General features: G+C 32.8%; 1 protein-coding gene across 8 annotated transcripts in view; it reads right to left on the bottom strand.

The window, feature by feature from the left end:
• Window positions 1-203: 203 nt before the first annotated feature.
• Window positions 204-23,706, bottom strand: part of LOC145263133 (putative acyl-CoA synthetase YngI) — a 146,110-nt gene continuing 122,607 nt past the window's right edge. For 7 of the 8 annotated variants that reach the window (XM_080120085.1, XM_080120083.1, XM_080120086.1 and 4 more), the window contains one exon: window positions 204-5,840. In XM_080120085.1, coding sequence (XP_079976211.1) covers window positions 4,337-5,840 — 1,504 coding nt within the window. In that variant the 3' untranslated portion in view covers window positions 204-4,336. Of the gene's footprint in view, window positions 5,841-23,005 lie in introns of those variants that run through there. The other variant, XM_080120090.1, reaches the window with a different exon arrangement.

Raw genomic sequence — 23,706 nt, forward strand, 5'->3', positions numbered from 1 at the left:
CCTATTAGATAAGAGCCCCTCTTTCATCGTGGTAATAATACTCCATGCGTGGCTTTATAAATACGAAGTGGAGGTATACCACTTTCTTTGTTTGCAGGGTTGGCAGTATCTTCTACGCATTTGATTGCAGTGTCTGTATTAGGGGTTACTATTTGCAAACATACAACATTATTTTTAGGGAAAATTAGAAAATCATGAAACTATTACGTAAATTTCAACATTTATTCAATAAATGACATATAGAATTAACAATACACATAGCAAAAATTTAAGAAGATCACGCTTTTTTTTTTTTTTTCAAAAGATTGGAAATTGTGAGATATTTATCTTTGCACCATACTGACATATACGTGCAGTAAAATATCACAAGGTATGATTGTATGGTTCATAGTTCATAGTTCATTAAAGGTTGAATTTGTATGAAAATTTTATGATTGTATAAAGAAAATACAACACTATATATATATATATATACATATGTATATATATATACTGTATAACTTACTATATATATATATATATATATATATATATATATATATATATATATAGTAAGTTATACAGTATATATGGCAATTAAACTACACAGAATATTCCGCGTTTCATCCATGCTTGTATTCATCAAACTAATGAATCCCAGCGTGGATGTAACGCGGAATATTCTGTGTAGCTTAATTGCCATATATATTTTATAACTTACTACCTAGCTCTACCTACGTATTGAGCACTGTTGAAGTAAATACTTAAAGTTTACGCATAAAGTTATACTTTTGTAAATTAATTTATGTGATTAAATGAAGTAGTAATATATATATATATATATATATATATTTATATATATATATATATATATTAGTTGGAACAATTACCCCAAAGTACGGTATGTATATATATATATATATATATATATATATATAAATTTAATTTAACTTGACATATATATATATATAAATTTAATTTAACTTGACACACTTATATATATATATATATATATATATATATATATATATATATACATATATATATATATAGAGAGAGAGAGAGAGAGAGAGAGATTATGACAAGATAAATTAAATTTATATGATCGGATTGATTGAAAATGTAATAGAATTCAAATTATAAAAGGAAAAACTAAAGTCCATTTTTTTTCAAGCTATAATATTCCAGCATTTTATAATAATTTTATATAAAGCAAGACATCAAATATAATTTTTTTTATAAACGATGTACGGTAAACTGACAATTTAGGCAGGCAACGGTATGAATGCATTCTTCTCACTATATATATTAATATATACATACATACATATATTTTAATATATATATATAATTATATATCTATATTAATATGTATATTAATATATATATTATATGTATATTAATATATATATATATTTATATATATATATTTCTGTAGAAATATATTTTTCTCATCATATTCTCATCATATATCAATCTTTATATAAGAAGCTCAATATGATTACAGAGCAATATATAGAATAAATGACAAAAAATTATATTCCAAAATTCATGATGTTGATAATCTTATAGTTTATTCCTGTAGATAAGTTGCTTTATACAATTCTATATTGCATATATATTAATATATATATATATATATATATATATATATATTAATATATAAATATAAATATGTACATATATATTAATATATATATAGATATTAATATATATTATAATATGTATATTAATATATATATATTAATACATATAATATATATACGCGTATATATTAATGTATATATACGCGTATATATATTAATATATATATATATATATATATATATATGTACTTGGGTAACAAACATTTTTTGTTTTCATTCTTTCTAACGATCTTTGGCTTTAGTATCAACAAAACCACTGTTCCGCATGTATCACTAACGTTTTTGATTCTTCGCTGCATCATCATTGCTGATTTTTTTAGTGAATATAACTTAGGTGATTTTACATTTAAAATAAAAATTTAATTTAGAATCTATTTGTTTAGTGTTGTTAACTAAAAAAAACCTTATCAAATCAGAGTTGTGGAGTATTAATGTCATTTGTAATTGCTGACAAATTGAGGTAGAATCTAATCTGGCTTAAATTAAAGTAACTTAAATTTCGATAAAAAATAGTATTGGTGAAAAAACCCTACTAAACCTTGCATAATTAATCTCCCCATCAAGAACTAAAAAAAAAAACCAAGAACAAAAACATCCTTATTAATAGTGTTTTCTTTGATTATTACTGTGATGAATGAATACAATTAATAATGATAAATTTTAAAAGTTCTACTACGAAATCATAACTAAAATCTTATTAATCTATACTAGCAGGACCCGTGGAAATTCGATAGAATGTGAAATATTTTTAACCGATAAATGTTTTTACAAACCTTACAAACCTGATATTTTTCTAGATAGCGGGAAAAATGAGTTTTTTTGACAACAAAACAAATAACACTCTGCAAATATGAGCTTATTGACATTTCTTTGAAAATAGTAATCGTTCTATTTTAAATATAGAATTGAACTAAATAAGATGAATTAATAAGTACTAATAAACATTCAGAAAGTAATATTGTACTACATACAAATAATAAAATTACATTGTAAGAGACAATCTTTAATTTACTCTTAAATTTCAGCATTTTTTGGCAGACAATATTCTTCAGTTTTTTGCCCTGTCACTTTCAAATGTTCCATTTTTTCGTAACGTTTCGCCAACAGATTTTTATATTAGACTAATTTAGTTCAAAGTTCTCGAATTCGACCTGTTTTACTCTTGGAAAAGCGTAACGTATAGTTTAACAAATTAAGAAAAGGTAGAATTTCATAGAGATTATTGTTAGTAAATGCAACGTTAGACTTTAGCTGAGAAGAAAATACATAAAAATTTCTACACTAATATATCTCCACAATTGATAATAATAAAAAATTAGACTCATTATTTACTATAATGTTTACCACCTTAAACTAATGTTATTTGAAAGTTTAAGCGTCCTTTTGGATAATACATCTAGCACAATAATAAAGCTAGCAGTTGCATCGGTTTTAAAACCACTACCCTTTCCCGCTGACTCATCATGTACACTGTAAATTTAAGCTAAAATTATCAGTATTTACAAAAAACATAACTCTGACACCACTCTGATATCAAACAGATTTTAGGAAATAACAGGAAAACAATACATCCTGAAAACAATTTAAAAAATACTCGAAGCCATCTTTATTAAATCTCAGCAAACTACGATAAATAAGCAGTAAGAAAGTGTAAAATGCTTAACGATATAAACATTCATCATGTTATGCTCAATCTGGCATCTTTAAATTTAAATTCTTAACGTTTCTTCCGAAACTCCAATAAATTGTTCACCAGCCGTCTGGCTTCACATGCGCGTTTTCGGCTGCTTTTTGAAATTTTCTTCTTTCCTCCAACTTTTTTTTGCATTATATTTTGTTACTTGAGGATGATTTGACGACGAGTCGAAAACGCTAATGATACATATGTGGGGAATGTATTATTATATATTTTGGATTTTGGCCCACATCGGAACATTTTTAAAATAAAAAGGTATAATTCAATAATAGTAATGTTTAACAATGTTTATATATATATATATATATATATATATATATATATAAATATATATATATATGTATATATATGTATATATATGTATATATATATATGTATATATACATATATATGTATATATATATGTATATATATATATATATATATATATATATATATATATATATATATATGCACAAAATGGGTATGGAATAAGAAAATAATGTTTCGCATTTCTTGGTTTTGCATCATTTTAATTTTAATATGCATCATTTAATTTTTTTTGTATATTGTTGCTCTATTTCAATTGTTTCGTACACACACACAGACGCAAACACACACACATACACACATACACACACACGCATATACATACATATATACACACATATATATATACATATATATATATATATATATGCAAAGTTTATTTGTAATTCTTGTGGGATAATTGAAAATTTGTATACCTTCTTTATAGGTTCATAATGATTTTTAGAAAATCTGAATGAATTTTCAATAAGATTTTATATATATATATATATATATATGTATACATAGTCTGGGGTAAGGATGTGTTTGTAAGATAAAAATCTAGAGAATATTCACCGGTTTTATACAATAGTGCTCAATAATTACTAGAGCTATAATTACTAATATTTATTTATATAGATATGTACAATCTTCACTCTTCTGTAGCGACAGTATAGCGAAGCTTGTACATTTTCACATTAATCATTATATAGTCAAGTACGATTTATTAGTTTATCGCATGTTTAATATTAAGTTGTTTGATCGCCATTTCTTTTATTTTCTTCTTGTCCAACTTCCCACTTTCCGCTGTTGGAAAGTCATCGAACTGCAAGAAGTAGCTCGGTACCATTGTAACCCAATCAAAACTGCCCGAAGACGGCATATTGTTTTCACAAAACATTCTTAATTCGTTGCTATCGAACTTCTGGCCCGAAGAGATTTGAACACATGCGCAAACGTCCTCACCGCAACTAGGATCCGGTACACCGACCACTACGACCTTCTTCACATCTGGATGGCGATCAATGTAAGTTTCAATCAGTTTTATCGCCAGGTTTACGGTGCCCTTGATGATAAAATCCGAAGTCCTTCCCTTCATCAATAGATCCCCTCCTGGCAGCATCACACAAACATCCGTCGTATGATACCAGCCGTTTTTAGGCGAGCCATTTAAGCTGCCATCATCATAGGACTTTGATATCCAGGCGCTACGGGTGCACAGTGTGCCAATCTCACCAATTTCCACCGTCTCATTCTTATCGTTGACAATCTTAACTTCAACGCCAGGGCATGGTCGCCCAATCATCCCCTCGATATGATCATCGATATTGGACTTTGTAAATAATTTCAACGATATGAAAATGGCTTCCGTGCTGCCATAGCCGACTGACACATTGTCGGTAAAAACAAAAGCGTGTTTGATCATTTCTTTAGTTAGCATATCACCACCGGTAAAAACTACTGCGACACGGAAACCAAATTCTTTTAAATCTTTAAGATCATGCGGGGCAATACCGACCATATTACATTTCTCTTTCCGCCAGATATCAACAACTAGTTCAAAATTTTGGGTAGCTTTTAAGAATACCGTATTTCCAGTAATGATTTTAATTCCGTGATGTAAATACGAGATTGGGTAGCCACCAATATAAGCCATTGGACGGCTGTAGTACATCACGTTCTTACTCATATCCAATACTTTGTTCGACGACTCATATTTGCAATTGATTATATTAAAATGCGAATGTTGGACTTGTTTAGGGTGACCGGTCGTACCGGAAGTTTGATTAATGAACGCGATATCTTCGGGATCTACGAGAGGAAAATTTGTGAATCTCTCGGCATCCAGCGTATCGATTTCTGCCATTATTTCTGACGCTAGAAGGGCGTTAAGTGGTCGACTTCCGGCCTCCACAGCAATTGCTAGTTTCATAGACGGACACGTTTCGCTAGTGACTTTCCCCTGTTCGTGGATCTGAGCAATGGACGTGAAATCATTCCATCGTTCTTTAACATCGAGAATGATCGCAGAGCATCCAGCAAGGGCAACCTTGATGTCTGCAGCACCAAGGAGCAAATGAACGGGTACACCGCCTGCCAGCATGATACCTACATCGAAGGACATCCAGTTGATACAGTTGGAAACGCAGAAGGCTACGCGGTCTCCCTTTTTAAGACCTGCTTTAAGAAGAGCGCGCGCGAACTTTTGTGATCGGTCGAAGATTTCTTGCCTGCAAAAAAACAAAAAAAATGTCTTCTGGATTAGATACTTAAATCTAGATAAATCTTAGTTTGTCTCAGTCATATTATATTCTTAGATTAAAAAAAATAATATATACAGTTATAACAGTATTTTAAACAATTATTTCTGCTACACATTCTAACCCTCTGATTAACTCGCTATGTTCCAAGGTATGTAAGATTTTTATTATTAAGTTGGAACTTTGTGTAATGATTAGGGCTATGACAACAGCATATTCTTTTCAATGTATATATCCGACACAGATACAGTTAATCAACTGAGAACCACATCAATCTATATAAAGACATATAAGATATCAATGGATACACACTCGAGAATCAAAGCAATGAAAAGAATATGCTGTTGTCCTAGCCCTAGTAATGACTAAACTATGGTTAGAATACACAATTAGAAGAATTTTATTTAGAGAACGAAATAGCAACTACGATAAATAGAACACTGGGTACATGTGGTATATTTTGAAAACCAAGCGCGATATATTCAACAAAATTTTTTTTACATATTTAACGTAGTTTATACAAAGAGTTACATTGAACTTTTGACCAAAAACATAGCCGCTTACCATTGAAAACACATTTATCATTTTGTGGGGACTCAGCCTTATTTTGTGGGGAATCACCCATGCGCTAAAGATGAATTCTTCCGAACTGTATAAATTAACTGAAAGTTACCACTCTCGGGTGTGGTCAGTGTACTTTCGTAATCCGCCATCTTGTCGGTACTTACTACGACAGTTACTCTTTGTATATGCTGTTTTTTTTTGTTTCAATATATTTCACTTTTCCTAACTCATCTCTGTGACCGTGTTTTCCTAAGTGGCCCTCACAGAGCCACAACAGTACGTTAATACATCGTCGGACAAATATAATTTTAACAAATTTCACAAGAATATTAAAGAGGTGTTCAAAACGTTTCGGAATGAAGTTGACAAATTATGGATGAATTTTTTCGTTTCTTTCAGTTTAATTATGCAATAATAAATAATACTATTATATATTATCTGATCTATAATATAAATCTTACCTGTATGTTTAAATGTATGTATGCATGTATCTCTGTCTAAAACTTTCGACAGAGGCGACGGATTTTCAACTGATCGGTATTGTTTTAAAGCGCGACTCTTCAGACAATAAATATCGAAAAATTAGCTAAGAACATTTATTTCTTCATCCTTATCTGGGCACTTCTCTACAAGGAGGAGTCGCTTTTTTCGCCGATATTTTCAAAAGTCCTTCCCTCTTTTCGATTGTCTAGCCTTAATTTATACCTTCGTCACTTCCGGTTTGGCGATGAATACAGCAGAAAAGACACCATGCTTTCTTTTTCACGTTCTTTTCCTCCTTCGCGGTACGGGTTCGAGCCTGCTGTCTACTACCCCGTTTTTTCTTTTTGCTCATCATACACCTCCAAACATCCGGGCAACGCCGACCACCCAGACTAGGTTTCAATAAAAGATAAGTTTAAAAAGGTTGTCAACAAGTTTCGGAGACAAATTGATAATTTACGGATGAATTAAACGATACTATTATATATTATCTTATGTTAAATAAAAATGAGGACTGTTTCTATCTCCTCCCTTTCTTTCTCCTCTTTCTCATCCATCTTCCAGTATTTTCCTTTCTTCTTTTATTATTTACGTTTCTTTAATGATCCACATGATTTTATATATATATTTATACAAATATATACATATATACTACCCTTCCGATTTACACTTATATATTGTACCTACTTTACCATATTTTCTTATTCCTTCATTCTTATTTTATATCTAAACGTTATTAAGCAAATCATTTGTATTTTGTTTGATACCGACTCTTCTCTTCTAATGAGAAGCTTTTAGCTTCGAAATTCTATATCTTAAAAAGGTTTTTCTTATTTTGTTCCCTTTATTTTTACTTGTTGTTCTGATGAAGTTATATATAACTTTTATTGCTCAGCTTTCATTTAATATATATTTGCTCTTCTTAGTGTTGAGCTTTTCTAATCTTGATAAGCTTTGCTTTGTTAAAGATTTACTCTTTGATAACATGATTATGTTATATACCACCTGTACCCAGCCACGCGTTGCTGTTGCTCAGTTTCTTTAAATAGAAATACAATAAAAATAAAAATGTACTGTAAATTTACTGAATATATATATTTATTTCACGAAAAGTTGCATTCTGTAATGTTTATATACACTTATTAGTTTTTTTGCAATTGTTTTAACAAAAGATGGTCTTCTAAAACACGCACACAAACAAATACCTGCACGGACTATAATAAGAACCTCAGAAGTACATTTTTGTACATGTTATCAATACTTGGGGGATACACAATATTTAGAGCATTTGTACTGTTTACAGCAAACACTCAGCGAATTGTGAAGGGCAAAACACACACAAAAGACAGTCATGACCTTAACATGAAACGAACTTGACGGTGTGTGAAGTAATATGTCTGTTAGAGAAGTCATATTGTACTTTTAGTAATCGATCGTTTATGAAGCGTAGAATTGGGTTCCAGAATATGAGAATTATCAGAGTGCAGCCAATTAGAATGGCCGGAATTTAGTGAGGGAGCCGTTATTATTTATGAATCGGAAATCAAAAAGATTATATTATGTCTATGCATCTATAGGCCAGATAAGATCGGTGTAATCACACTAATCTGTGGAAACTCGTTGCAGTGTTAAGACTAAATATTTAGAGAGAAAAAATAGGAACCCCTTTCTCTACAGATGTTGCGATTTTAATGGTGCTGCTCGTCAGATGCAATGCAGCATTTTATTATAACGACTGAATGTGTCTTTGAAGGTGTTCGAAAGCTACATAAGATATTGGCTATGGGGCTAGATATATATTGAATTTGTATGTGGCATACGTTGCAAATCTACGATACCTCATTCCAGTGGGGAATTTCTGCAGTTATTTTATTATATAGGAGATTATTTTGTGGATTTCAAAAATAAATTATATGCTGTCTTATTTAAAGGACAATGGGACCTAATTCGTTAAAATTATAATATAACACAGTAATATAAAATTAAAAAAATATTCGAATTTGTCAAAAGCTGAATTTACAATGAACATATTTGTGGTATTTACGATGCCTCCGTTCAGTCTCAAGAGACAATGGATACCCTCCCGTAAGAGTAGATCCACGTGTAACTGCGCGGCAAGTGTTGCGCAAGCTCAAACCACACCTTTCCCGAATCGATACTACTTGATTCCAGTGGCAAGAAGAAATGCTAGATGACTGGAAACATTGCAAGTATAAACATCTGGAATTCCCAAATATTATTTATTTTTATTTTTTAGTTTTGAAACAACAACTATGAAAACGAGAATAACTGTTTCAAATTATGAAGCATTATCCTAAAAGATTACATATATATATATATATATATATATATATATATATATATATATATATATATATATATATATATATATATATTACTTCCACTGCAATACAACATTGCAGCCAGCAAAAGCCACGAAAGTCAATAAATTGGAAGTCCAAGATTCGAGTTTCGCCCTCATTTGGGCTCATCTGTAAGGCACATCCGAACTCAGCATTCGAAATCCGACCATGCAAGAGACTCGGCTTTTGAAGCCTGAGTTCGGATGTGTCTAACTGATGAGACCAAATGAGGGCGAACCTCAAGTCTTGGACTTCCGGTTTATTGGCTTTCGTAGCACTTTCTGGCTGCAATGTTGTCTGGTAGTGGAAATAATTATATATTCTTTCACAAATTCTGAAAATATACATATATATATATACATACATATGCATATATACAACTGTACATCTTAAAATATTTTATAAATAATAATAATAATAATAACAATAATAATAATAACAAAAATAATAATAACAATAATAATAATAATAACAATAATAATAACAACAATAATAATAGTAACAATAACAACAACAAAAACAACAATAATAATAATAACAATAATAACAATAATAACAACAACAAAAAGAACAATAATAATAACAATAACAATAATAACAATAATAACAACAACAAAAAGAACAATAATAATAACAATAACAATAATAACAATAATAACAATAACAACAATAACAATAATAATAGTAATAATAATAATAATGATAATGATAACAATAATAATAATAACAACAACAACAACAACAATAATAATAATAACAACAATAATAATAATAATAATAATAATAACAATAATAGTAATGATAATAATAACAACAAAAACAACAATAATAATAATAACAACAACAACAACAATAATAATAACAACAATAATAACAACAACAACAACAATAATAAAAAAATAATAATAATAATAACAACAATAATAATAATAATAATAACAACAATAATAAAAACAAAACAATAATAACAACAACAACAATAATAATAATAATAATATTAATAACAACATCAATGACAATAATAACAACAACAATAACAACAACAGCAATAATAATAATAATAACAACAATAACAACAACAACAATAATAATAATAACAACAATTACAATAATAACAACAACAATAACAACAACAATAATAATAATAATAACAATAATAATAATAATGATAATAATAATAATAATAATAATAATAATAATTATAATAATAATAATAATAATAATAATAATAATAATAATACCATTCGGTTCGGAGCCAACAATGGAAGACAAGATAAGAATACAAAATTGGATTTATACGATCATAAAATTTAACTTGTACCGCCCTTCGGCGTTGACTCTCTACGGTTTCAGGTGAACATTGTCTTTAGATAGCTGTTTCAATCTTTCCCAAAGCAGGCCAGAGGATCAGTTACCCCCCCCAAAAAAAAAACGTGGTGAGGCAACAACTGTGAAAGGCATAAATTACTGGGGCTAAAATCACAAGACTCAGTATTCTGTGGCGATTAACCACTTGAAGAAGGCCAGAAAATGGCCTGACCTGACTACAACTTGGCGTCTTCAAGTCCAACATAAAAAAACTCCAGACAAACCTCTAAGTAAGACACTCTATCAAAACCCCCAACACTAATGATTACTACAATACTATCTCATTGATTACTGTACACGCAATAACCCTTACCCAAGAGTGGCCTTCGGGCCTTGATAAGTGGTGACCCCCGTGTTAAAAAAAAACAAAAAACAGTCCGCAAAAAATGAATACACGGAAATAACTATTTCATATTTAGGATTAACCTGTTAGAATAGACAATCTATAAGAAAATAACTCTTTTATATTTATTAATGATCTATTAAATATACGGATCTGATCACCGAAGTTAAGCGAAATTGAGGTTGGTCAGTAACAAAAGGGTGACAAATTAGGAATACCAGGTGCTGTATGTACTCTCCACTTATCTAGGCCTTGTATTTAGTCGTCCTGGTAATCTCTCTGCTGCTGAATTCAGACGAGATGTGGTTTGAAATTGTGCAACCTTTGCTTCACAGTTATACGTGCAGCTACTCTTACAGGGAGTATCTATTGTTTTACGAAATTTTAAGGGGGAGGGGCCAAAGGAATCTATTAAAATTAGGCATATATGCGAAAATAACTGTTTTAACTTTGATACGAATCTACTAGAATACAACCATATATGCGATGATAACTGCTTTTACTCTCTGGGGTTCTCCGCTTATCAAGATCAAAAGGCCACTCGAAGATGAGGATTAATAAGTGTCAATTGATCGATAAGACCACGCCATAATTATCAGTAATGATAGAACTTTGGCACGACTTGATTTTTTAAGAAGACACGGCAGCAATAATTTGTTTACATTGGACTTGAAAAGTCCTGATTTCAACTGTTTTACATTCAATATTGTAGTAAGTCTATGAATCACATATGTGATAATAACATGTATTTGATAGTTTGGTTGTTTTGTTTTACGGTATATCAACCCTTTTCGGGGTATTTAATAACGAATCCGGTCATTTTGATAAAAAAAATTATGCTACAAGTCCTTATCTTCAAATATTTATTCGTTGTGTTTGGTTTGATTGATTTTAGAAGAAAATTGTTTATTTCGTTTCTGACTTGACAGAAGATGATATTTATTGTGTGAAAAAGAAGAAAATCAAGTCGAGGTTGGTTTAACAGACGAAGTGTATTACCATCACAGGTACAAAGGTAGGAATACGGATATAACTGACTGGCGCTCAGCTAGTCAATGGAGTACTGTCGATCCTTCTCACAGGTGTAGACATTACTGGCACTATATATATATATATATATATATATATATATATATATATATATATATATATATATATATATATATAGTGAGAACCGGTGTAATTTCCCTTATGCATAGAAAGGCCGGTATAACAATATGATTTAGTTTTACAAAGTGAACTGTGAAAAACAATGACATTTTAAGTGAATTTTAAGCTAGCAATCAGGTATTTTCAAATAATTGTTTTTACAATTAATATTATTCTTTGAAAATCAAACATATATATATAAGAATAAATGTTTTAAATTTGGTACTAAAATATTAGGATGGACTTTATAAAAAGTTATAACTGTTTTAAAGTTGGTATTAATCTTTTAGAACAGTATATGAGAAATTATAACTGTTTAAGTGTTTTGGTACCAAATTACGAGGATAAACTATGCAAGAAAATATAACAGTCTAAAGTTGGTATTAATCTATTAGAATTAACAGTATATGAGACATTATAACTGTTTAAACTTATTACCAAACTATCAGGATGAACTATATAAGAACCTATAACTGTTTTAAATTTGGCACTAATCTATTATAATTAACGGTATATGTGATCACTATCATATCGTATGAATTCGAAGATTCTATCGTTAGCATTGGTTTACTCGATATTTTTCTAGTCAGAATTCTTTCTAGAAAGACACCGGATACTTACGAGAGGGACCACAAGAAGTTGCCAACATCCTAAGTGAAAGTGACTTTTGTGGAACGAACTGGATTCGAACTTATAAACACCCAGGTCATCAGTACGTGTCGTTAACCGCTTGACCACCGCCACTTCCTGGTATATGTGATAATAACTGTTTAAATTTAGTATTGATCTAGTAGAATGAACAAATATACAAGAACTAGCGGGGTGCCCGGCGTTGCCTGGGTGTTTGGAAAAAAAAGTTTTAGTAGGCAAGCAGGCTCGAACCCGTAACGTGAGGGCGGAAAAGACAGTGGAAGAAAAGCTGAGATCTTACCGCTACACTAAGACACGACAAGAAGGGAAAAGAGTTCAAATTCATTGATGTCAATGAAAAAGTTGACTTGAAGTGAATAAGTTAAGAATCACGCAGGCGCAGATATGAAGGTTGGCTGTAGGGCAGTTTCTGCTTCATCACGATGTTGAGGGAAAACCAGCTTCCCCCAAGAAGGGGGAGGGCTCTCCAAATCAATAGCAATAGCCTTATATGAAGGGTTTTCCAAACATTGATCAAAGCTAATTGCGTTTCTGAAGATCCCAGCCGGAAAGTCGGCGAACTCATTCAATTCGATTAGTTTCGCTTTATTTATACAAAAAAAAAAAAGACGAACAAACACGCGAAAGAACGGAATAGCGTGAATTTTATAAAAGTCAATCAAAATAAATGTAGAGACGACGTCCGTTTGCAAATCGTACATATTATAATTTAGGGAGTATATAAAAAGTTCTCCAAAATAGTAACCCATTCGAGACCTCCGCATAAAAGCTTTCGCGGACATACAAAAACGTGCGCGCCACTTTTGCCTTTTATATATAAAGATGAGTAATATAAGAGATAATAACTGCTATACATTTGACACTGTTATACATGTTATAATAACTGTTATAGATGTTATAATAACTGTTATACATGTTATAATAACTGTTATAGATGTTATAATAACTGTTATACATGTTATAATAACTGTTATAGATGTTATATCTTATGTTACCAACTTAGTAATCAACTATTTATGTTATACACGTTACGATCGCCTTTTTTTCTGTTGTCCTTGGCCTTCGAGCTGGGATCAAATTGTAGTATCTGTTCTGCAGATGCTGCATTTAAGGTAATTTGTCACAGTTAATGGAGAGGAAACCCTCTATACTGGGACAATTCCTATTTTTGGACCCAACCAGACTGCCCCTTTTCCCTTTTTCTCGGGGAGCTGGTTTAACCCCACTTTAAAAACGACCTCGTGTCACATTTTGCTTTGGTGGGAAAGCAGATAAATAATAATAACTGTTATACATTTGTCACTAATAGGTAAAATGGATCTTATTAGCCGTTGTAAGCGTTTTTATTTGGACACTTATCAATTAGAGTGAACGATATATTCTATAATAAATGTTTTGTATTTGGTATACACCTGTTTTAGTATACTGACACGCGCTTCATTAATGCACAGTAGAAACAACATCATCATCAACAACAAAACAATAAACCGGAGCACCATCATCAGTAACAACAACAAAACAATAATCAGTAATAACAGCAAAAGCAAAAACTAACAACGCGAACAAAAACAATAAAAGCAAAAAATAAGGAAAACAAATAAAATATGTAGACAGTTATTTGGCTTGAATGAAAGTCAAGTACTTGTCTATGCTTAGTTAAAGTATGAGAAAACTTTTTTTTGCTTGATCCATAGTTTATAGACTGAGATACATTTTATAGGTACTTCATAGGCTATAAACACTTTTGTGGCATTCACATAAGGCGAGACTATGTGTCTCACTCCACAACCGTGGGTAATTATGAAAAGAAAACTTAAATTTTTATAATCTATGCATCTATAAAAATGAAACTATGTGTGCGAGTGAGAGGATACTTCTCAACCTATATGCTCACCGAATTTTTTATCTACAGACTTGAAATTCGGTATAAAGAATATTCAGACACGGGGAAAGCTATATAATCAGTTTTTATCCGGAAAATAGGACTTCTAACGTGTCGAAATTGAAAAAATTGGTAGTGTGGGTCGTCGTATTTTTGACTGCTTGTTATGTCATGGTTGCGCATGCGCATATCGTGTAATTATGTTAAGAATAAGTAGGTCTGAAAACTTTTTGTAAAGACGTGTCGAGCTGGCCTAATGGTTATCGTACTTTGCTCACTGTATTTTGGGGTTTGGTTTCGATCTAAGCTCGAGTATTTTTTTTTGACTTACAAAAAGTGAACTGTTCGGATAAAAAAAAACATAATACTTGGATACAAATGTCTCAGTTTCTTTCGAGCATCTTTTAGTTCATTTTTTTTCAAAAGGAATTTGACGTTGCGTTTAATATGTACAGAATTTCTGCTTATGATAAATAAGAACTTTGTATTAATTAAAATATAATATTAATGCGTATTTTACGACCGAGCTACGCTGGGCGACCTGCTAGTACGAATATAAATCATACTCATAAAACAGCATAGTCGTGTTATATATCTATTAGGTGAGTGCACAAATAATGGTTTTTGACGTTCAAATTCAAGTAAAAGAAAAAGACATTATTTTTGCACAAAGCTAATACTACGTATATGACTAATCCTTAGAATGATTTGTTATTTAAGCCAAAATTAATTTGATCATGGTACTCTAACAATACAACTAATACTATGGTAGTTCCAAAATAAAGCCTCCTATTTTTTCCAACTCAAAAGTTGAAGATCTACCTAAGACAAGAATGTTGCCATTAAAACAAGATCTACCTAAGACAGGAATGTTACCATTAAAACAAGATCTACCTAAGACAGGAATATTACCATTAAAACAAGATCTACCAAGATCTACCTAAGACAAGAATGTTATCATTAAAACAAGATCTACCTAAGACAGGAATGTTACCATTAAAACAAGATCTACCAAGATCTACCTAAGACAAGAATGTTACCATTAAAACAAGATCTACCTAAGACAGGAATGTTACCATTAAAACAAGATCTACCAAAGAAAGGAATGTTACCATTAAAACAAGATCTACCAAGATCTACCTAAGACAGGAATGTTACCATTAAAACAAGCGAATTTATTCTTTTGCATAGTCACCACCATTCTGCATACACTTTAGCCAGGAATTCAATGATTTGTCTCTGCTTCCAACGCACGTCCATGACAGGGGTTTCTTTCTTCGAGTCTCACACCATCAATATCTGCAATAAAGAGATCAAACTATCAGGTTATGAATGCATAAGTTCAGTTATCACAACAATGTAATTTACATATCTCCTCTAATCCATTCTGGTGGTATAAAAAAATAGGAGGTATTACTTTTGGAAAGCCCCTTGTATTTAGCCAAGTGTTTCATCATATGAGTATGTTTGGATTGTACTTCGAATAGATTTTATCGAATACATAATTATCCGGTTTAATACTTTATTGTTACGCATCTCTAAGAAAGTAGGAGGAACTTTTCTCTCACAGAAATAAGTTCTCTTCCTGTCACTAATTAATACTAATAATCAACAAAAGGATAGTAGTTAAAAGATGAAAGAGAAGGAAGGCGAGAAAGACGGGGGGGATAGAGAAATAGAAATAGAGAGAGTGAGAGAGAGAGAGAGAGAAAGAGAGAGAGAGAGAGAAGAGAGAAAGAGAGACGTGGTAAAAAAAGAAAAGCAGAATTTACGTGATATAATTGGTTATAGCTGAACACCACGCAACTATGAACAAAGTTCAGCAATATCAACACCCCTACTCGTGCCATGTGAAATTTCAGTGGGGCAGGTTAATACAGTTGTAATATATACATTGATAATATAGTACCTTTAACGTACGTACGGACTCTTACAAGGATAGTGGAGATAAACCGTAATAACCAGATATATTCTGACACTACATTAACCATATTAGTTAGATAAACATTTTTACAGTTTTAACAAAAGGTTTATAATAATATTGTGGGGTCTCCATTCACAAGAATTCTCAGCACAATATCTTACATATGACAGACGCTGCTGTGGAATTTCCAGAGGTCTCACTAGTACATAACACAGGGCGGAACGATAAGAGTATCACCAGAAAGAAAACAACACTACAGCTTTATTTTAAAACTTCCATTGATAAACATATATTCAGGTACATTGATTATGTAGTAGAGCTGACATCTATTCAATATAGCCGTCTTCAGCCTCAATCGCCGCCTCGATACGGGTCCGGAACTGTAAGCATGCCTTTTCCACAAGCGCTGGCGGTAGTTCAGCGAATTCTTGGCGAGTGGCGGCGATAAGGCTGGCTTAGGGGTTGCGGGAGGTCATGTTGGTGATGTTCTCGACATATGACCAAACGAAGTAGTTCAGCGTGTTCAGGCTGAGGGAGGAGGGAGGAGGGGGCCAGTGAGAGAAGGGTAGCCATAGCACTCCTTCTGAAGCCAACCCTGGGTCTCTTTGGACTTGTGGGCCGTAGCCGAGTTCTGCTGCCACACCCAGCGTCTTCAAGTGGTCACCTGATTGCACCAAGGGATCATTACTCTCTTCAGCACATCCAGGTACACTTTGGTTTTGACTTTCAAGCCGATTTCGAAGATGTGAAGTGGTATGATATGGATCTCACTTAAAACCACACCAAAGACAATAACTGTGACCGAAAACTTTGTTTTAACCACCCTGGGTACGTCCCTCAAGCGTTGAACCGTCCAGATTTGCATTTTGAGGGTGCTGGCAATGGTTCTGCTGTCAGAACTTGGATCGGTAGAGGGCATGAGTTGTACAGCGGAGCATTCCAGATCTTGCTCGTTGAATATTGTATCACTTTCGCACATAATAAAAAGCTCCTATCTATCTTGGCCAATTGTTAGATTGTATGCAACAAAAAAAGAAAACCGGATTTCATCAAACGGAAATGGAAACCTATCGCCTTTTCTATGGCGACAATTTTATCGTTCCACCCTGTATGAATGTCTTTGTAACAAACTGAGAATAAAAGCACTTTTCAATGGCGTGTTGTCATATTTCGGAATCTATACAGCATTTCCAAACTGAACGTTTATTTAATCCACGACGTAGATTGAGTTAAATTAAGGGTTCAGTTTGAAATTCCATTCGACGTTCGGCAACGGCGTAACTCTCGCCTTCCTTCCTTATTTTGTCTTTTAGTTCTTACATTCCATGAGCGATATTTCTTACAAAAAGGGAAGATTTGCTGTTTTTTGTGTCGGAATCCATCCCATCTTACGCGTATCGTTGGCGAGCTTTTGCCCCGGAAGTACTAATATTGTTTAAATAGCGTCATTGTTTGTTTGGAACGATTTCCATAACAAACAGATTCCGGGGGTCGACAAGAGGTACCTAAACACGTTCGGAGATTCCAGCAGCGGAAAAGTTGTAAGAATAACATCTAATAAAATCCTAAGTTAGATCTTAGATAATATCTTTGACTTCTCTAACCTGAGAAACGGAAAGCCGATTTCGGAAGAATGGGTAAAAAATATAAGAGTAAATTCTTTTAAAAATATTATTTGTAAATTCATCAAGATTATCTTCACAGTGGTTTACGTTATCGATATTTTTATTGGTTTCTTTGTTAATAGTCATGTTAGCTAATTGGCAATTACCATTTTCTTTCTTTGCTAATTGGCAATTGCCATTCTATTTCTTTGCCAATTGGCAATTGCCATTTTATTTCTTTGCCAATTGGCAATTGCCATTTTATTTCTTTGCTAATTGGCAATTGCCATTTTATTTCTTTGCCAATTGGCAATTGCCATTTTATTTCTTTGCCAATTGGCAATTACCATTTTCTTTCTTTGCTAATTGGCAATTGCCATTTTATTTCTTTGCTAATTGGCAATTACCATTTTCTTTCTTTGCTAATTGGCAATTACCAATTTTATTCTTTGCCAATTGGCAATTATCAATTTCTTTCTTTGCTAATTGGCGATTATCAATTTCTTTCTTTGCTAATTGGCGATTATCAATTTCTTTCTTTGCCAATTGGCAATTATCAATTTCTTTCTTTGCTAATTGGCAATTACCAATTTCTTTCTTTTCTAATTGGCAATTACCAATTTCTTTCTTTGCTAATTGGCAATTGCCAATTTCTTTCTTTGCTTCATTTTTATACGGACTAATATCCTCATCGTTATTAGTTTTTGTTTCCGACGTTTTGGCCAACTGTTCCTCTTGCCTTCGTCAGGTGGGGACCGTGACAGGATAGGAGCTCCGAATCTCCTAAGTGCCTCCTCAGCAATTACTGCCTTCCATAGTTGTTGTCATCTCACAACGTTTTGGCCAAGTAAGCGTCTTCCCGGCCATTGTGTAGGATTGAAACCGCTATCTTCAGACAATGCTCACCTGGAACCGTAGAAATTCAACGTCTCTATCCAGTGCGTCAAGAGCTGACGAAGGCCAGAGGAATAGTTGGCCGAAACGTCGTGAAACAACAACTAACAAAGATGAGGATAATAAAATAAATTAACTAGAACATAGTGGTTTTCAAATCACTTCTCGGCCAGGGATTTTATCCTTGGCCCCCAAAATCAACAGAGTTTAGACCATTCCTATAATAATCCGGTTCCTGTTGATTTTTGCAGTGGAAATTAAATTCCAAGGTCTAGCCTTCTCTTTTTTTTGAGAAAGGGTTAGTGTTTGTCAATCGCCTGATGCGCACTCACCGGGGAATGCCGACGTAGCTAGTCAGGCACTTTTTGCAGGTCACAGTGCCCCGCCTCTGAGGCGCTGACTTCTCAATCTCACTTTCCGACCCTGGCGACTAAGTTCTTGCAGTGGGAGAGAACTAAATACCAAATGCAATTCAAACAAATGCATGTCGAGATTTTCTTTGCTTAATTGTCTACTATTCTTTCTACCCATTGTTTATAATGCGGCGGCGTTGTGTGCGTGTATTATCTGATTGATAATCTCATGTACGCTTTTTGCATTGAAATGCATTTTTGGTTTCAGAAGGAAAGAAAAAAACATCTTGTTCCAACCAAAATGGGAGTCGTCAATCGGAGTAGCTTTGATTTATAAAAACTAAGATGAAGATGAAGAATAGGTTTTTCCGTTGGTTAGTCGATCTGTACAAGTGTCGGATTGCAGCAGTTTGCAGACAAAAAGCAAATTCCTTCTCGTGTTGCACACGAAAAAATCATGTGCGGGAATGTTTAAAGCTTCCATATTTTTATGGAGCAATTCTGGTTTCTGGTTGGTTTCTAGCAGAACGTCACTCCATTTAATTGGTCAGTTCCTATCGTCAGTGTCTAAATAAATTCTATCTCGTGTTCGACACGAAAGATTATGTGCGGGAATTATAAAATATCCATAAACCATTTTTCATAAACTACTTTGAATAGCACATGTTTCATTTCTGTCAAGGTGCTTTTGGTTTTTCAATAAACCAATTGTTCCAAAACATTAGAATGTTCAGTGTAACAGCTATGTATTATTTGTCTGTATAATTAAAAATATTATATATATATATATATATATATATATATATATATATATATATATATATATATATATATATGGAGCTCAAGGACTGGTGCGGACGTGTGTTCAAAGCACACAGAGGCTCTAGCATCATATATAGCTTCTCCCAATCTAATCATACCCACGTGCACGTCGTGAGTTCTGCTACGGTAACGGGGCTCTGGTGAATGGCGAGTGTTCAGCGCCAGAAAACCGGACTCCCACTGCCAAAGATTAAGGGTGAGGTAACCCTGATAGAAACCTCCATAGGAGCTTAGTCCTTGTTGACGGCGGCATTCATGACCCACCGGCGTGTGGACCATGCTCTGGTGCCCAGCTACCTAAGTCCCAGTTAAGGAAACTCTTACGAAAAATCTGCGGTCAAAGCAATTACCAGTCATTTTGCAATGGCTTGTCACTGGGTTATTGTTGCGGGGACTTGGAGAGTTACACTCGTGTCGTACAAGCGCTTGCCACTTGAATACAAATATGTACGGATGTTATTTGAGATCTATCTTTTATCTCTTATATTTTTATATCTTATCTTTATTTGTATTTCATTTCTATTGTAAGTTCTATGGCGATGGAGCGTGTACAGACCTGACCAGTTGCACGTACACAGTCACAAATCTGCACAGAATCGACTAGAACCTTATCTTAACATCGTTGTTGTGCCTTCATATGACAGAGGCCAACTCTGTGACTGTGACTTAGCAGCCCTATTCAGGGAGAGCACTGCTCACCCAGAGTCTTGGGAAAGTGAGAGGAAGGTGCATCAAAAATTGTCTGTCATACTATCACTGGTTAGTCTCCTGCGGCTAACGTTCATGTAAGCAGGAAGAAAACAAAAATGTATCTCCAACAAGGACTAAAATTCAATTTATGCTGTTGGAATGTACGTTATTCGGTAGAGAGCATGAGTTGTACAGCGGCGCATCTCCGATCACGCTCGTTGAAAATTGTGTCACTTTCAGACACGATAGAAGGCTCCTAAAGCTCTTGGGATTTGTACACAACTGGCCAACAGGTAGATAGTCTGCAACAACAATAAAAAAAGGAAACCGGTTTTCATCCAGCGGAAATGTAATCATGTCGTCTTTTCTAGGGCGACAATTTTTCATTCCACATTGCATATAAACAATGAACATTGCTTCTTTTAACAACTTTTAATGAAATATAGTTTACATAATTAAGCAGAGAAGTTTTGATTACAACTTTCTGACCAGTGTAACGCAAGGCACGTAAACTATTGTTTGTGACTTATTCGATATTTAAGCTAATGAAACCCGTTTGATTTACAGGAACGCTAAAATATTCTTAAACAGTCTGTGTTTTTTCTCTATTGTTGTAAAATTTCTATTTAAAAAATATCTCTTGATATTTGGTATGCCTTTTGAAATTATTATTTTGTTTTCGTTTATCGTATAACATGCCTCAGGTATCGTATAACACGTCTCATACTTACTTTTTACCCCCCCCCCCCACACCTCCAAACTCCGGGTACCCCTCACTAGTATTCAATAATTTGTCAATTAAAAATTGTATATATTATTAGAAAACAGCTTACGATTATTGGTTTGGTTGTTTTGTTTTACGGCATATCAACCCTTTTCAGGTTATTTAATGCCGAATCTGGTGATTTTGAAGAACGATTTTTTTATATAGTGTATTTGTTTTTTAAGTCGTATTCTATTTAACCATAGTTAGGTACTACCACTCTGGGTCAGAATGGACGTGAGAGCAATGGCAATTATTAGAGAACAGCTTACGATTGATTATTGATTTATTTCTATAAAATCAAACGTAAAACAAAATATGTAAACGAAGAAATGCTTTCAAGATCAAATAGTAGTTAAGAAAATGTTTTAGTAAAGCAATTATTCTGAATATTAAAAAAAAATGATGGACAGAGTAAAAATTGAAAGCAGAGTATTTTTAGTTAAGCAACGCTTATCACAATCAGTGCCATAAAAAAAAAACAATTACAAGGTGCCTTTAATAAGTTTCCAGACTTTTTTTTTCGTATGGGCACTTTTATAGGTAGTACACACACGAAACTCTTATGTGAGCGTATCAATTTTCATCTCAATTATCTCATAACGACAGTTTATAACCTCTGACCTTGTTCAGGTGTATCTTGTTGAGCTCTGGATTCCCGCGTTCGACGTTGGATTCTCAGAGGTTTCTGTTGAAAGATAAATCACTATTAAGGATGGCGCCCATTTACAAAAATGTTCGGAAAATTTAAAAAATCTTTTAAATTTACAATGTTTCTCAAGATAACTCTTCGTCCATCACGCTGTTATTCATATTTACCTGCCTCCCGAAGAGGGCAGGGTGTGACTCAAGTTGGCTTTTTATGTAGTGGTGGGGGGTAATCCAGCCTCCCCAAAACAAATAGAATAAATAGAAACAAAAACAACAAAAACAACAAAAAACAAAAAAGAAAACAACAAAACAAAAAAATATTGCCCCATTCTAGAAGGATTTCTCCACCACTGACTTAGGATAGAAAAAGTGAAATGTAGTATCAGACTTGATACTACACCGTGATCTTGGCTCGAAAGCCAAGCTATTTTTGTTCAAATTTCCATTGTTTCCTAAATTGACTTTTGTTACATTTTAGTTCAGATATTATAGAAATTTTTGTAAAATTCACTATTCTTTCTTAAAAGAGTTTGCAGTCACAAATCAAGCAAAGGCACAGAAAATTTTAGACATATGCCTAAAATGTTTAACTCACTAAAGTGTTCAGTCACAAATAAGACAAACACCAGGGGAATTTGAGACACCATTAATACTTTATTACATAGTGTTTAAAGCAAAACATACAAGAAATGATAAAAAAAAAATATTAGAATTCTTGAATCCAAGACTTTGCATAATTTTTTCGCTTAAAAAATATATTTGTCCATCGTCGAGAATTTTCTTGGTTATTTAATATTCAATCCAAAAGGATTTAAATATTATTAGCAGGTTTCATCACCCTTTAAAGTGCACATTATTAGTATATTAAATATAGTATATTAATTAAATTTAGTATATTAAATAATTATTCGCATTATTTGGATTCTTCCGACTACTGTTCTCATCTTGAGTGTTATTTTCACAACGTATCTGCCGGACTCGGGAATCTTTCTGTCAAACTCGGGAATCTGCACGTAATTTCGAACGGAACCCCTTATTTCACTTACGGGGGTAGCATGCTCTCGTTCTGTCAGAAGTGGACATCCTAAGTACTTCGCAATTGTATTCTGAATGTTGCTCGCAACGAGGATAAAACCTTCAACCCTCAGAAGAGTCTACAGCTGAATTTTAACCTGTACTTTATCCACTACGCCACGAGTCTTCACGGACACTTCTACTATTAATGTTAGGAAGATTAAATTTATTTTTATTTTTTAGATCACTATATGTCAATATATATTACTACATATTATTACCATATATATATAATTTCATAAAAGCAAGATAAGGTTC

The sequence above is a fragment of the Euprymna scolopes genome, chromosome 38 (assembly GCF_053919585.1).
Source record: "Euprymna scolopes isolate OS-2025 chromosome 38, ASM5391958v1, whole genome shotgun sequence".
In the NCBI taxonomy this organism is placed as follows: domain Eukaryota; kingdom Metazoa; phylum Mollusca; class Cephalopoda; order Sepiida; family Sepiolidae; genus Euprymna; species Euprymna scolopes.